Consider the following 15341-nt stretch of genomic DNA (forward strand, 5'->3'; position numbering starts at 1 on the left):
GATAGTCGCAGTGAAATTCAACAAATAAAAGCCTTGATTTTGTAATTAGAAAACAAACCCTCTCAGGAAATTACCCTTAAACTGTCTATGGAATTTTTTGGGAGGACGAAGTAATCCTGTGGGTAAGGTTGAATCAGAAGATGAAGTTTGCTTAGATCTTCAAAGGGCCTTTGGATCAAGTTCCACAGCGAAAGCTATTTACAAAACCAGGGAGAGAGACAGAAAAAGAACAACAAAGCAGGGGCATGGAGCTAGGGGAAGTGTTGTGCTACAGAAAGAGAGCTGGTGTGAGAACTAAGAAACAAAGGGTGGGGATTAAAGAGCACTTCTCTAGATGGAGAAATGCAGGGATCAGCGCTAGGCCCAGGTTTACTTGTCAGCTTTGCAAAGCTCTCCAAGAAGGATGTCTAGTGGCATCTCCAAGTCCGCACATGACCCAAAGCTTTTCTAGAGAGTGAAATACCAAATCATGAACACAAACAGCAGGAAGTATCCGGAGACTGTGTGAGTCATTAGAGAAATATCAGCTGAGCGTCTATGTCATTATCACTGAAAATAAAACAAGTGCAATCTCCGAATCCTACTTAGAGGATTATGGGCTTATTCTACCCAGGACATGGGTCTTAACGTTAACAAAAGATTTCTTTGTCAAATTTTTCAAGTGGCTACCATGTGCCAGGAACTGTGCTAGGCAAAAGGGACACAAAGGTGACTAATGCAAAAGAAGAAAAAAGAAGTCTCTTTTTAAAGGTTAGTAGCATGTTCTTTTAGATAATAGTTCAAGTGTAGCCATAAAGCTCAGCAGAAAGCAGGCTATGACTTGGAAGAACACTGACACAAAACATTACCTTTGTACTCTTGTACAAAAACATAGTGTGTCTACAGGTGTGTGTGTGTGTGTGTATTATTTCCTGAAAGAAGAAGGCTGAAAGGGGATATGAACACCATCTGTGAAACCACTGGAGAAACAGATGGGATAAACATACGGTTATTCAGCCTAAATCCTAGTGTGCTAGAATTACAGGATATTCTTTGAAATCCATCAGAGGTAAATTTAGGACACATAAGATCCAATAGGAATTTATGCTTTAAGTTGTAAACTCATGAAACCCAAACTCAAGAGATAATATGAGTTGAAAGAGAAGTAGCTTTGTGAGATGGGAAAAAGGGACATAATTCCAGTTTAACAGGATTTTTAGGACACTACCAAATCCTAATCCCCACAAAGCAACAAAACAAAACCCAAGATAAAGCATACGAGAAAAGATGTTTTCTTAGTGGAATGAAATTGACAATGTGAAAAACGGTGAGATACAACAATTCTTGGGAAATCTAATCAAGGTTTGAGTTTGTATTATGATACCCTTTACTGACAACCTCTCTACTCTGACAGCTGTATATACCAGCCAGCTCAGGGCTCCTCTCGTCCCACGCTTACATGGATGATGGGTCTGGATGGACAAGAAAGAGAGTTTCATACTTTGAGATCCAATTTTTTTTTTGCTCAGAAAGTGGGGAATACATTGTCTCCCAAAGCCTAGGGTCATAGGGATAAAATGTTGAGATTCTTAAAAGAAAAGTCCTGATGGTTCTATTCAATAATCTAATAAAAATCTAATGTTAAATATTTTTAGCTAACACAGTAAACCAAAGCAAACCTATTACCATCGAGTGGATTCTGACTCAGAACAAACCTACTGGGCAGAGTAGAACTGCCCCACAGGATTTCCAAGGAGCAGCTGGTGTATTTGAACTGCTGACCTTCTGGTTAACAGCTGTAGCTCTAGACCACTGTACCACCAGGGCTCCAGCTAACAAAAAAGCTAAAAAACAACAGCCTTGTGGTGTTGACCTCTGTTTAACCTGTTGTATAGTTACTGTGACTCCTAGATCATATATTTAAACCAGCTCTCCTCATGATCCAACTTTCTTTCTTATGAAGAAAATTTTAAGAAAGTGGTGAGACAATGGAAAAAAAAAAAAAAACGCAGAAAAACAAAAAAACTCAACCCAACACACCTCTACTTCTGCGTCAGCGTGACTGCATGTTTTTTCATGAATTATTTGCAAGTCTTCTCCAACTGGATACATAAATTTTTTTACATAGTTGCAATCATAGTTGAATAATCACTTTGATTTCTGCTTTTAAAGTGTTGAATCAGTGGTTCTCAACTGGGATCAATTTTGCCCCTCAGGGGGCATTTAGCAATGTCTGGAGACATTTTCGATTGTCACAAGTGGGGAAGGGGAATCCCATAGGTGTACGCGTGTGTCTACAACCTTATACACATATGAGCTAGGTGCGCATGTGTACTGGCATCAAGTGAGGAGAGGCATGCTACAATGCACAGGACAGCCCCCCTGACGAAGAATTATCTGGCCCAAAATATCGATGGTATTGTAGTTGAGAAGCCCCGCATTAAACCATGGTTTAAGCATTAAGTCACAGCTTCTAGTATGAACAATCATCAATTTTTAATGTCCGAATTAAACCCCTGACTGAGGGGAATATATTATACTTGACGATCATTTCCCTGATGTTAGAATCTTAAAGTGTTTCCAATTTTTCTCTATTATAGATAATGCTGCAATGAACATCTTCAGTCACTTTTTTTCTGCTGAGTTATTTCCTTAGGATAAACTTCCAGTGGGTATGGATATGTTCTTATATTTCACAAATCTTATTTCTATTTTGCTTTACAAATGGATTAAACCCATTTGCAATCTGCCAGAAGTATATAGAAAAACCAGTTTTTATCAAAACCTCAGTACTTCTCAGTTTTACCATTAAAAAAAGTGTGTGGGGGGGCACAAATCTCAAGTACAAAATGGTACCTCCAGGTTGCCTCAATTTACATTTAAATTGCGATGGAGGATGAATAAAAAATATTTGTTTCCTGTCAGTATTATTTTTTTGGTATGAATTCTTTATGTCTTTTATTTTTCTAAAAGGATTTCAATGTTTTAAAACTGGATGAGATCTTTATAGATACTAACTCTGTGTCATAGATAAAAAATTAAAAAACATTCCTTTCTTCCCCCACTGCATAGATATGTTAACATTTCCTCCTGGAATTTTCTAGTGCATTAATAATTTTAATACTCTTCTTAGGTGCTGGTCACCTCACCCAACCTGCAGCCTCTACACAGAGAAGCCCTGGGGAAGAGAGAGGAAAAGCTCTCACAATTGATGTCAGCCACCGAGCTAAGAGCAATTCATGGTCTCTGAAGGTATCCCAGGAACTAATTTTTCTTAATCAAATGAAGGGCCTTAGGAGGAGCCACAAGGCAGAAAGGAAAATAAATCTGAGAGAGAATACCAGATTCTGTGAGTTTGAAGGACCTGCATTAAAAAGGGCACCATACCTTTAGGACTTCAGAACAGGCACTGCTCCGTATGCAGCTATTAATATGCAAAAAATGCCTTCATAAATACTTGATTCTGCTCACAGTAGGGAGGCAGTTCATTTGAAAGAGGAAATGGGAGCTTGGAGTTGAAACACGTCTGCTTGGCTCCTTTTGTTTTTTTCTTTCCAATACTCTTTTCATCTCTATATTTTCCCTTGTAGTTTTCTTCCCCCTCTTTCCCCAGGGTTAACTCTCTCCAACTCCTAGGAAGTTGTTGATGTCAGTTGCTACCTCCATTTCTACTTACGGGCTTTATTTATGGATCCCCTGGTCAGGTGTGGAAGGGGTGCCTCAGTAGCTATTCCCACCCTTTGCCAACTCTCCTGCTCTCTCGGTACAGACAAATGCTTAGAAAATACAGATTAAATGCTTAGAAAATACAGATTAAAGGTCTTTAAAAATCAACCAGTAGGGGGCACCCGAGGCAGCGTCCAGAACCGGGTAAATCCATTAACCCAGTCACGTCTGCAAAGCGCCATCTGGCTTTCTCTCCTACCGCACGTCAGGAATTGTTTTCCAAATCCAGGTCTGTGACTTCTCGTTAAAGGGTGGTGACGCCAAAATGTTCCACCTCTGGGATTTTTTTTTCTCCTCTCAACTAGCACAGGGTTAAAAAAGTCGAAGTGTTTTATGTGACTGAACTCCTAATATGGTCAAACCCCAAGAATGGGAGAGAGGGAGGGAAGGGGTGAGTCAGTGGAGAATTAATGAAAAGGAAGGGAGAAGAGCAGAAACTGCTGATGTTGATAAAGATCAATTTTGTGTGACATCCTACGTCTGCTTCAGAGGGGGGAGGCGACAGTAGAAGGAATCCACCGGATTTGCCAATGACCTATCAAAGTATGTAACTGAAGTGTGCTGGGCAGAAAATTGTCTCCAAATCCTCTCCAGACACTTTAAGGTAAACATGAAATTAGTCATTTACATGGAGGAGGTTGAGGAAGTAGTTAAAATCAAAGTCAGTGATGAATCTAATAAAGGGTCGTTTAGCCTTGAGAAGGGCGGGGGGAGTGTTATGAATTGAATTATGTCTCCCCAAAATATGTGTTGTAAATCCTGACCTCTGTGGTTATAATACCATCTGGGAATGGGCTGTCTTTGTTATGTTAATGAGACAGGGTTAGTGTAGGGTGTATCTTGAATCAGTCTCTTTTGAGATATAAAAGAGATTAAACAAGCAAGTGAAAGAAGCAGAGATGAGGGAAGAGAGGTGCCAAGCCACATGAAGATCACCCAGGAGCAGAAGCTAAAAGAGACAAGGACCTTCCTCAGAGCCAAAAAAGAAAGAACACCTTGCCCCAGAGGTAGCACCCTGAAATCAGCCTTCTAGCTTCCTAAACTGTAAGAAAATAAATTTCTGTTTGTTAAAGCTACCCACTTGTGGTATTTCTGTTATAGCAGCACTGGATAATTAAGACAGAATTTGGTAGTGCCCGAGTGGGGAACTACTCTAACAGATACCTAAAATGTGGATGCAGTTTTGGAATTGGGTAATGGGTAGAGGCTGGAAAAGTTTAAAGGTGCCTAATAACTGGAGCCATGATGGTACAGTGGTTAAAGCACTTGGATGCTAACCGAACAGTCGGTAGTTTGAGCTCACGAGCTCCTCTGTGGGAGAAAGATGTGGCAGTCTGCTTCTCTAAAGATTTACAGCCTTGGAAACCCTATGAGGCAGTTCTATGGGGTTGCTATGAGTCAGAATCGACTCGTTGGCAGTGGGTTTGGTTTTTCGGTTAATAATAAAATCCTATATTGCCTTGAAGAGACTATTGGTAGAATTATGGATGTCAAAGGTGAAGCTGATGAGGGCTCAGAAAGAAGCAAGGAGAGCTATAGAGAAAGTCTCTATTGTCTCAGAGACTACATATGGCACCAGCAACAGAATGTTGCTAGAAATGTGAACATTAAATGTGCTTCTGGTGAGGCTTTAAAAGGAAATAGTGAACATGTGATTGGACAGTGGAAGAAGGACAATGCTTTTTATGCAGTGACAAAGAACTTTTCTGAATTATGTTCAAATGTTTGGTAGAAGGTAGAACTTGTAAGCAACTGAACGTGGGTATTTAGCTGATGAGATTTCTAAGCAAGATCTTAAAGAGACCATGTTGTTTCTCCTTGGCACTTATAGTAAAACGGGAGAGAAAAGAGATGGACTTAAAAATGAACTGTGGAAAATGAAAACAAAACTTAAAGATTTCGAAAATTCTGTTGTACAAATGAAGTACATGTGTTCTAGAATGTTGACCAAGGATGTGGCTACATGATCTTTGTTAAAGAGATTAAGGCTATGACTAATGAATCTAACCAACTACTACTACAGAAAACCCATCAGCTTAGACTGAAGGAAACAGAGAAAGAATGAAAGAAAAGGAGGCTGTCTGCTTCTTGGAATTCTACAGGCAGGAAACAGACCAAAGGAGCTACATCTGCTGTCCTCCAAGAAAAGGACCATCCCTGGAGCAGCTAGGAGATCAGCAGAACTGTTGGAAAGAGGATGGGAAGCAGGGCCTTCTTGGTTTCAAAGGGTGGGGCCACAGTCTCCTGGATCTCAAAGGATAGGGCCATGGGAAGCAGGGCTGCATTGGTTTCAAAGGGTTGCTTCACAGCCTCCTAGGTTTAAAAGAGTCAGATCTTAGCTAACTTGGTTCTAGAGTATGGGGCTGCCATTAAAGTATGCCAGGGGATGAGACCACCACCCAAAGTGAGGAGGTGTGACTGCCATGCCCAAGGGGCAGAAGAACGGGGCCTACTGGGGCTGAGGGGGTGGGGTCACCACTCAGATGGGCTAGGAGAATGGGGCCACCCAAAGCTCAGGGAGTAGAGTTGCTATCTTAGTGGGCTTGGAAGGCAGAGCTGAAGCCCAGGGCTGAGGAGCCTCCACCTGGAATCCAGAGAGCACGACCAACACCCAGAATCTAGAGGGTGGGGCCATTGCCCAGATGGTCTCAAAAAACAGGGAATTATTTTCAAGACTTGAGAGCTAATGTAATTTGTTCTGCTGGGTTTTGGACTTGCTGGGTGCCTGTTATCCCTTCTTTCCCTCCAATTTCCCCTATTTGTAATGGAAATGTCTACCTTGTACCTGTTCCACCATTGTATTTTGGAAACAGATAACTTGTATTCTAGATTTCACAGGTTCACAGATGAAGAGGAATTTTGCTCCAGGACGGAATACACCTAAAGTCTCACCTATATTTGATTTAGATGATTCAGAAGATGAGCTTTTGGACTTGGAGTTGATTTAAGACTTTCAGGATGTTGTGATGGGGCGAATGTGTTTTGCATGTGGCAAGGACATGAATTTTTGGGGGCCAAAGATGGAATGTTAGGGATTGGATTATATCCCTCCCAAACATGTGTTGTAAATCCTAGCCTCTATGCCTATGGTTTTAATCCCATTTGGGAATGGGCTGTCTTTGTTATGTGAATGAGGCAGGGTTAGTGTAGGGCACATCTCGAGTCAATTTTGAGATATAGAAGAGATTAAACAAGGGAGCAGAGCAGAGACAGGAGAAGAGAGATGCCAAGCTACATGAAGATCACCTAGGAGCAGAAGCTAAAAGAGACAAGGACCTTCCTCCAGAGCCGACAGAGAAAGAAAGCTTTCTTCTAGAGCTGGCATCCTGAATTTGGACTTCTAACCTCCTAAACTGTAGGGAAATAAATTTCTGTTTGCTGAAGCCACCCATTTGTTGTATTTTTGTTAGAGTGGCGCTAGATAACTAACACAGGAAGAAAGGAAGGTGAGGAAGACAACTCTCCTGCAATTTTTTCCTTGTTGGGCGCTGGTGAACCTCCCTGGACTTTTCGCCAAATGGCTTTCATTTTTAGAGATACTTTTAAAGAAAATGAGTCTACTGTGACTTAAAAAAACCAAATGGCTCTGGAGAGAACAACTTCCCTCATTTCACAAAAGAGACACAGAGTAAGCTGAAGTCCTCAGAGAAAGCCGACTTACTACAGCCTCATGGAGGAAACCCAGGATTACTGTTTAAGACCCTTAGCCCCGTGGTCCTCTCACTGGCTGCAAAGTTCATAATTCAGTCTATGAGTTAATTTGACATGTCTGAGCCACTTTTTTATTGCAGGTTAGTATTAGGTCTGTTGAAGTACAAATTCACAGGCTATGTGAATTTGGAATGTGTTTAGGGTCTGTGACCCATTTACAAGGCCTTTGGAGTTATTTTTCCAGTTGTTGTGGAGTTGATTCTGACTCATGGTGACCCCATGTGTGTCAGAGTAGAACTGTGTTCTATAGGGTTTCCAATGGCTGTGATCTTTTGTAAGTAACTCACCAGGCCTTTTTTCCAAGGCACCTTTGGGTAGATTCGGACCACTGAACTTTCAGTTAGTAGCTGAACACTTAACCATTTACACCATGCAAGGACTTCGAAGTTACAGAACTGTGAAAATATAGCATTTATTTTCATTAGTCACAGGCTCTCCTAAAAAAGGGAAAGATTCTAGATCCCTTATAAATGGTGTCTTCAAAGTAGGCAAGAAGCCTTGGTGGTGCAATGGTTAAACACTTGGCTGCTAACCAAAAGGTCAGGGGTTCCAACCCACCAGCCGCTCTGCAGGAGAAAGATGTGGCAGTCTGCTTTGTAAAGATTTATAGCCTTGGGAACCCAATGGGGTAGTTCTACTCTGAACTATAAGGTTGCTATGAGTTGAAATTGACTTGACGGCAGTGGGTCAAAGTAGGTATTAAAAAAAATTGTAAACGTTAGTTCTGTGGTTCCTTAGTAGCAGGGAGGAGCAACTTAGTTGTGTTATACCTCAGTGGCAGTGGGACCCAGGCCTGTGGTTCTAATGGAGAGTTCAGGCCCTTGCTCAGAACTCAGCTCAGGCACATAGATGAAAACAAAACCATTTTTATTTTTTAATGAGTACGAAGCAAGAGGAGACAGCCAGGCTGGGGCAGGAAGGTGGAGATAAGGGAGAAATAGAGATCAGTGGCCTGAGAGGCTGTCACACAGTAGGAAGAGTCCCCTAGAGCTGTAAGTGCTGCTTCTGCCTCACATTGTCTGAGACCCTGGGTTTCTCAGCTCTAGGAATTCCCCTGAGTTTCCTCTCCAGAGAGAATTTGAGGACAGTCCCAGCCTTAAAGCTTCCAGTGAAGGAAAGAACTTATAAATATTTGTGAACATATGTCCTTGAACCACTAATAGATATGCCTAACCCAACCAGATGAAGCATTTTTCTCCTTTCTTCATGGGTTTCTTTGCATTTTTTTCCTTGGTTGCTAATTTTTCTTCCCCCCAATTAGGAATGAAAATTGGAGTGGGAAAGCAGGCCCAGTGGCACAAAGTCTGAGTGCCTCCTATCTTGAAGGCTGATGCCTTTCTTTATTTCCTTGTTCATTTTCTGACTTTGCAGAAGTCAGAGAAGGGCCTATCCAGTTTATTCACGCACATAAAGAGCCAGACAAAATAGTCCAATCTAAGAGGTAAGGAACCTCTGTGATCATATAGGTCCCTGGGTGGTACAAACTGTTTGCACTCGACTTCTAACCTAAATGTTGGTGATTTGAATCCACCCAGCAGAGCTGTGGAAGACAGGCCTGGAGACCTGCTTCCAAAATGATTACAGCCAAGAAAACCCTGTGGAGCAGCTTTACTTTATAAAACATGGGGTCGCCATGAGTTGGAATTGACTGGAAGGCACGGTTTTTTTTCTTTTTTTTTTAATGACTGTAGAGTCTACATGCTTCATTTTACAGATTAGGCAAATGAAGCCCAGAGAGGTGAAGAATCTCACCCAGGGTCACACAGCAAGCTGGAACAAAACCCTGAGTCCTGACTCCCAGGATCATGTTCCCTCAGAGTTAATACTGTACCTGCTTATCTGGCTTTGGAGTCAAAGATGATGTTTCATAAAGATTCATGTGAGGATTGGTTCCAGATTCAGTGTTGGCTATGGTGAAAATCAGAGAGAGAAAGAATCAGGGTTGTCAGATTCAGACCTCATGAATTTTTGAAAATATACCATACCTATACACACCTAGTTCATATAGGCTGGGATGGGCTTCATATTTACTCACCAAATAACACCCACAACCTCCCTAGGCACAGTGTAAACACCACTTAAATATGTTAAGACCCTATATTAAATTGTATATATTTTTGTTTTGGTAGCTCTTTAAAAGAACAAAAGCAAATTCTTTGTGCCGCTAAAATTCAGATAAAGCTGAAATTAAAAAGGAAATATTGATGGGAAAAAAATCTGCTGATGCTGTTAAATATAAATTTTATGTGATTGCACTTCACTGAAGTCGGAAAATGCCTCTGTGACCTTCCAGGTGTAGAGAGCAGAGGCTTCCCTTTTCCCTTGTAATATGGAAGGGCATCAGGAAAGCTGGAAGCAGAAAGCAAACAAATGCTAAGGCCAAAGTGGGGCTGGGGGGTTGGAGCGGGGGAGACGTGGGAATGCGGGTGGGGTGGGACTAACAGAAGTCATGTTTGATGCTTCATGCTTGCCATGAAGCAACACCGACATGGTGTTGGTATGTCATTCCCATGACTCTCCTCTCTGGTTGGCATTATCACTATACTCTGCAGTCTTGGAAGCTGAGGCTCGAAAGCTGAAGTAACTTACCCAAGGTTGTACAACTAGTGAGGTTTTGAGTTAGATTTGAGTCCCGGGCTGCTTAACCTTAAAACCCTGCAAAATGATAGGATTTATTTTCCTTTTCCTTTTTTTTTTCTTCCCCAAAGACAGTGAACTTAATGTTTATAAAGGAATGCTTAGTGGAGGAACATATTTAGCTAAGCATATCTTGGAACTGGCTCTATTTCCAACATGGCTCCACTGACAAGGGTTTTGTTCTCATATGTATGACTGCGTCCAACACAGAGTTCTTTCCATACCTAATACTCATAAGCAGCTCTCTTAAGAGCCTACAGCCATATATGACTCTGTATCTTTGTCTCTTCTTTGACCTGGCTGACCTTCCCTTTCCTGCTGTTTCCTAGTTATCCTTGTCTGCCTTGTTTGAACATGGCTTCTGCACAGATTGGAAATGTGTCTATTTTAAGACAGCTGGGGAACTGAGGCCCAGAGTGTGGTTTCATGTGATTGGTTCAGTGCCACCCCTTGAAATAGTACAAAACCAGGACTAGAACCCAGATCTGACTTAGCGTCTTGTACTTTTCCCTCCACATCACACTGCCTTCTGTTAGCTTTGCTTGAGCTTGCCACATCACAGCTGCTTGGCCACGATCCAGCCTCTGGACAAATCTGGCCCAGCAGAATTGTGTTGCGATGAGGTTCACTTCACTGTGGCTTGGAAGGAACCATGGATCTCTTAGAAATGCAACTTATAAATTCTGATACATAAGGAAAGTTCTTGCAACACCAGAAGAATGAATCAGTCAGCCAGAGTTCAAGAAATGTAAACACATTTTTAGATAGGAAACTGAAAAATCGCTTAGGACTTCTCCATCTCTTGGGTCAAGACCCTGCTAATTTACTGAGGCCCAAGCTGTCAAGGAGGAGACACAACTCCAACTGCATTCCTGGGAGATAAAGCAATGGGAGTGGTAAAACTTCCTCTCAGAACAATGTGGCAAGATCTACCCCGTTATCAAGCCAAATAAACTGACTGACCCATCGACCCATCCAAGCAACTGGCTGTGAACACAAGACCCATTTCTTTTTCATTATCCCAGAGCTGGTGTGCACATTCACAGATTGCAGAGCTTCCAGGCATGTCTGAAACTGGGAGCTCAGAATCTTGCCGTGATGAACACTTCTGCCACTACAGAGATAAACAGAAAACACATTCCTTCCCTGGCTGCCCACCATCAGGCCTGAACAGACTTTCATGCTCTAGCATTAATCTAACCACAGGCTTTTAGCAAGCAGATAGCATTACCGCCAGATAATCAGGCAGTTTTAGAGATGACCCTTGCTAGGTGGGGTCTCATCCCCAGCCTCTTTTGCCTTCTTCAAATCATGGGATCCTTCACCAAACACTCAAAACTTGAAAAGCAAGCAGGAAAGAGCATCCAATTCTTGCATGGGATAGTGGGCCTTAAATTTTCCTTTTATTTAAATCTGTGTTGACTGTGTTTGTCTTCCAAGTTGTTGCTTGTTGCTTTAAGTAAAAATGAAACACAGTCATATTTATTCCCATGGCTTCAGAACTCTCATTTCTCTTGGACACTGTGGTGGACCCTATCAGGTGTCAGAATAGAGACCTAACGCCAAAGAGTCACTGTATCAGGCAAGGTGGGCCAGCTGGCTCCTTCTTAGATGCATGTCAGGGCTTGGGAAAGGCTTCAGGCCTACAGGCTCCAAAGTGGCCACACATTTGGTGGCTATGAGGGCAGTTGGAGGTGCTGGCAGAAGCCTCTTTAAATATGCTTAAGGCCTTTTCCCACACATACTGTTTCCAAGGCACAAGCACACTTTGATGTCTAGTATGCTCTTGTAGAACTTCCCCCATAACCCACAGCAGCTCGTCATCGGGGAGGGGATGCATCCATTGTCAAACAGATCTCGGCAAGCGTTTTCTGCCTTCTTACAGCTTTGCTCATGGGCTTGCTGGTCCCCAGCAGAAACTAGCTGAGGGAAGCCTAAAAGTCAGCCTTTGTACCTTCATAGTTTTTTTTTGGTCAAAAATAGAAAATGCAAATGCAAATTCCAGATTATTAAAAAAAATTTTTTCCCAGTATAAACTTACCCATAAAAGGAGGGATAATTCTGGTGCCTTTCCATAGTCCTGCTGACCTTTCCTTAAGAATGATATCTAAAAATATTATATTTTATAGGATGTGATTTAAGATGCCTATGACCTATAGTATGTTTGTCCTGTGATAATAAATCTCAAGTCTGTTTGTTTAATGCAAGAGTCTAAGACCCAAGCTGATCTCTAGTATCGTCATTATCAGTTTCGTGGGACAAGACTTAAGACTCTGTTTATGCTACACATTTTTGCTGTAAATTTTCCTAGATGAAGTGGAGGGTAAAGTGGGGGTATCAAACAGTTCCTCAAGACCTGAGAAAGTCTGCAGGCTAAAGATATACTCCAAAGAGCTCTGTTAAAGGAGCCAAGTGGATGGATCTAGAACACAGGAGTTGGTCTGAATTTAAATATGGAAATTCCTAGTAAATGTGAGGGCAATATTTTTCTTCTAATTTGGAATAACAATCTTTTTTTCTGCTTATATCTTCTTAGACCAAGACTAGATAAGTCTCGAGGGCCTGGCTTTAGCTTTGCAAATACCAACTTCTCTCAAAAACCAAACCAAACCAAACCCACTGCCGTTGAGTTGATTCCGACTCTTAGCAACCCTATAGAAAGTTCATAAATTATATGGAGAGGCCCAAAGTTGCATGGCAGTTTACCAAGCCCAAAATGGAAGGCAGGCTAAGGAATGGAATTTAAAGTTAAGTAGCAACAAAATAGCAACTATGTGAGAAACCCTCCAATCAAGATACATTATAGGATTAATGAGAATACTTGTGGTAGAAGACTTTGCAGAAGAAGGGAATTAGAAAAATAGACTGAAGGTGGATCTATGTACAAAGTGGTCACTTTAATTCATGAGGTGGTCTTGTATCTCTGGAAAATATGGTTCTTGGTCACTGACTCTTAAACAAATATAGACATTGGATCTCTCAGCTTCCAGTCTTACCCCCTCTGATTCAGTCTCCATAGCTGGGAGAGCCACTTCTTTAAAATAAAAATCTGGCTATGTCAATCCCTACGTAAGCAGCCTCCCACAGCCTTTGGGTAGATTCTTTAGTTGCTGCCGATGACCCTTATGATCTGGCTCCTGCCTACCTTACCAACTGTTTTGTTCACCATTCTGTCCCCTGCATGTACCCTGAGGTCCAGTCATTCCAAGCTGCTTACATTTCTCCCATGTTGCCATCTGCCATGCTCTTTCACCTTCATATTGTCCCTTCCCTTGGAGTATCCTTCCATCTTCTTTGCTTGGCTAGATCCTACATATAACCTTAGAAACCCAACTTAAGTGTCTTCTTCCAAAGGCCTTCTCTGATCTCCTGGCTAAGTTAGGCTGTACTCATTCATAACTCTCAGCACATTGCACCACTGTGGATTACTTTAAGGCCTGGCCTTTGTCTCTCAACTGAAATCCTAGTGCCTAGCACAACGGATGGTCAATTAGTGTTTGTTGAATGAATGAACGAATGAATGAATGTGCAATCTCTATGTACTTTGTAAAAACAGACTTAACTGATTCTTTCTGTTGGACATGTTCTGATGCTGGCGTCTACACTGATTTCCAAATGAGGAATTGTAGGCAATCTAAGACAACAGCAAATGAAAACCCTTAGGCCACAGGGAGATGTGTGAAAAAATAAGAGAGAGAAACTAGGAGGAAAAAAGAATCCTTAAGAAAAGCCTCATGTTTCTTTTTGGTCTTTTTGAAGGGTGATGAAATAGAAAACAGTATTTATGGATTACTGGTTAACAAAAGTTGTAATTTGTTTATCAGTCTGACAGAAGAAAATCAATATTCTAAACTTTATTATAGGTTGAGGAATATAACTGACACACACACACACTTATATCTATATCTTAGGATGTATGTTGTTGTTGTTAGGTGCCATCGAGTTGGTTCCAACTCATAGCGACCCTATGTACAACAGAACGAAACACCACCCGGGCCTGCGCCATCCTCTGTTGTTATTCTTGAGCCCATTGTTGCAGCCACTGTGTCAAACCATCTTGTTGAGGGTCTTCCTCTTTTTCACTGACCCTCTACTTTACCAAGCATGATGTTCTTCTTCAGGGACTGGTCCTTCCTGATAACATGTCCAAAGTAGGTGAGATGAAGTTTTGCCATCTTTGTTTCTAAGGTGCATTCTGGTTGTACTTATTCCTTGACAGATTTGTTCATTCTTCTGGCAGTCCATGGTGTATTTAATATTCTTCACCAACACCTTAATTCAAAGGCATTAATTCTTCAGTCCCACACGTTTGTCAGTTTGTTACTGTGGAGGGGGGGTGCGTGTTGCTGTGATGCTGGAAGCTATGCCACTAGTATTCAAAACCAGCAGGGTCACCCATGGTGGACAGGCTTGAGCTGAGCTTCCCAGACTAAGACAGACTAGGGAGAAGGACCTGGTGGTCTACTTCTGAAAGGAATTAGCCAGTGAAAACCTTATGAATAGCAGCTGAACGTTATCTGATACAGTGCCAGAAGATAAGCCTCTCAGGTTGGGAGGGACTCAGAAGATGACTGCGGAAGAGCTGTCTCCTCATAGCAGACTCAACTTTAATGATGTGGATAGAGTCAAGCTTCTGAGACATTCATTTGCTGATTTGGTACAACTCAAAATGAGAATAAACAGCTGCAAACATCCATTAATAATAGAAAGTATGAATCTAGGAAGATTGGAAATCATCAAAAAAGAAATGGAAGGCATAAACGTTGATATCCTGGGCATCAGTGAGCTGAAATGGATTGGTACTGGCATTTTGAATAGGACAATCAGATGGTATGTTATGTCGGGAATGATAAATCGAAGAGGAATGGGGTTGCATTCATTGTCAAAAAGAACATTTCGAGATGTCTCCTGAAGTACAATGCTGTCTGTGAGAGGATAATACCCGTAATTAGAATGTATACCAGCCTTAAAATGGGCTGTGCTAAGTACTACTTTCCTGCTCGAGTGAGACCCTGTTGTCTTGTGCGTTTCATGCCATAAATGAAGAGCAGATCCTGCCCATTCGGGAGGAATACATTCTGAGAATCTCAAGAACCCTTAGATGTATGAATACCCCTCGGGTATACCATATCCCCAATAAAACTGAAACAACTAAAAAAGATTAGAGAGTTCTTCAGACTCTTAATGAGACTATAAATAAAGGATTAGATTGATTTATAAAACAATTTTTGGCAGAGAATCATCACTTTTTAAGACCATTTTACTTTCTCTTATTTCCAGCACTGGCC

The 15341-nt window shown here is 41.6% G+C and overlaps 1 protein-coding gene across 1 annotated transcript in view; it reads right to left on the minus strand.

Annotated features, from left to right (window-relative positions):
• The window catches only part of KIAA2012 (KIAA2012 ortholog), a 144879-nt gene that overhangs the window by 54573 nt on the left and 74965 nt on the right, over nt 1-15341 (minus strand). Inside the window, exon 13 of the mRNA XM_023542319.2 lies at nt 9248-9324. Coding sequence (XP_023398087.1) covers nt 9248-9324 — 77 coding nt within the window. The remainder of the gene's footprint in view (nt 1-9247; nt 9325-15341) is intronic.

The sequence above is a fragment of the Loxodonta africana genome, chromosome 6 (genome assembly GCF_030014295.1).
Source record: "Loxodonta africana isolate mLoxAfr1 chromosome 6, mLoxAfr1.hap2, whole genome shotgun sequence".
Classification (NCBI taxonomy): Eukaryota; Metazoa; Chordata; class Mammalia; order Proboscidea; family Elephantidae; genus Loxodonta; species Loxodonta africana.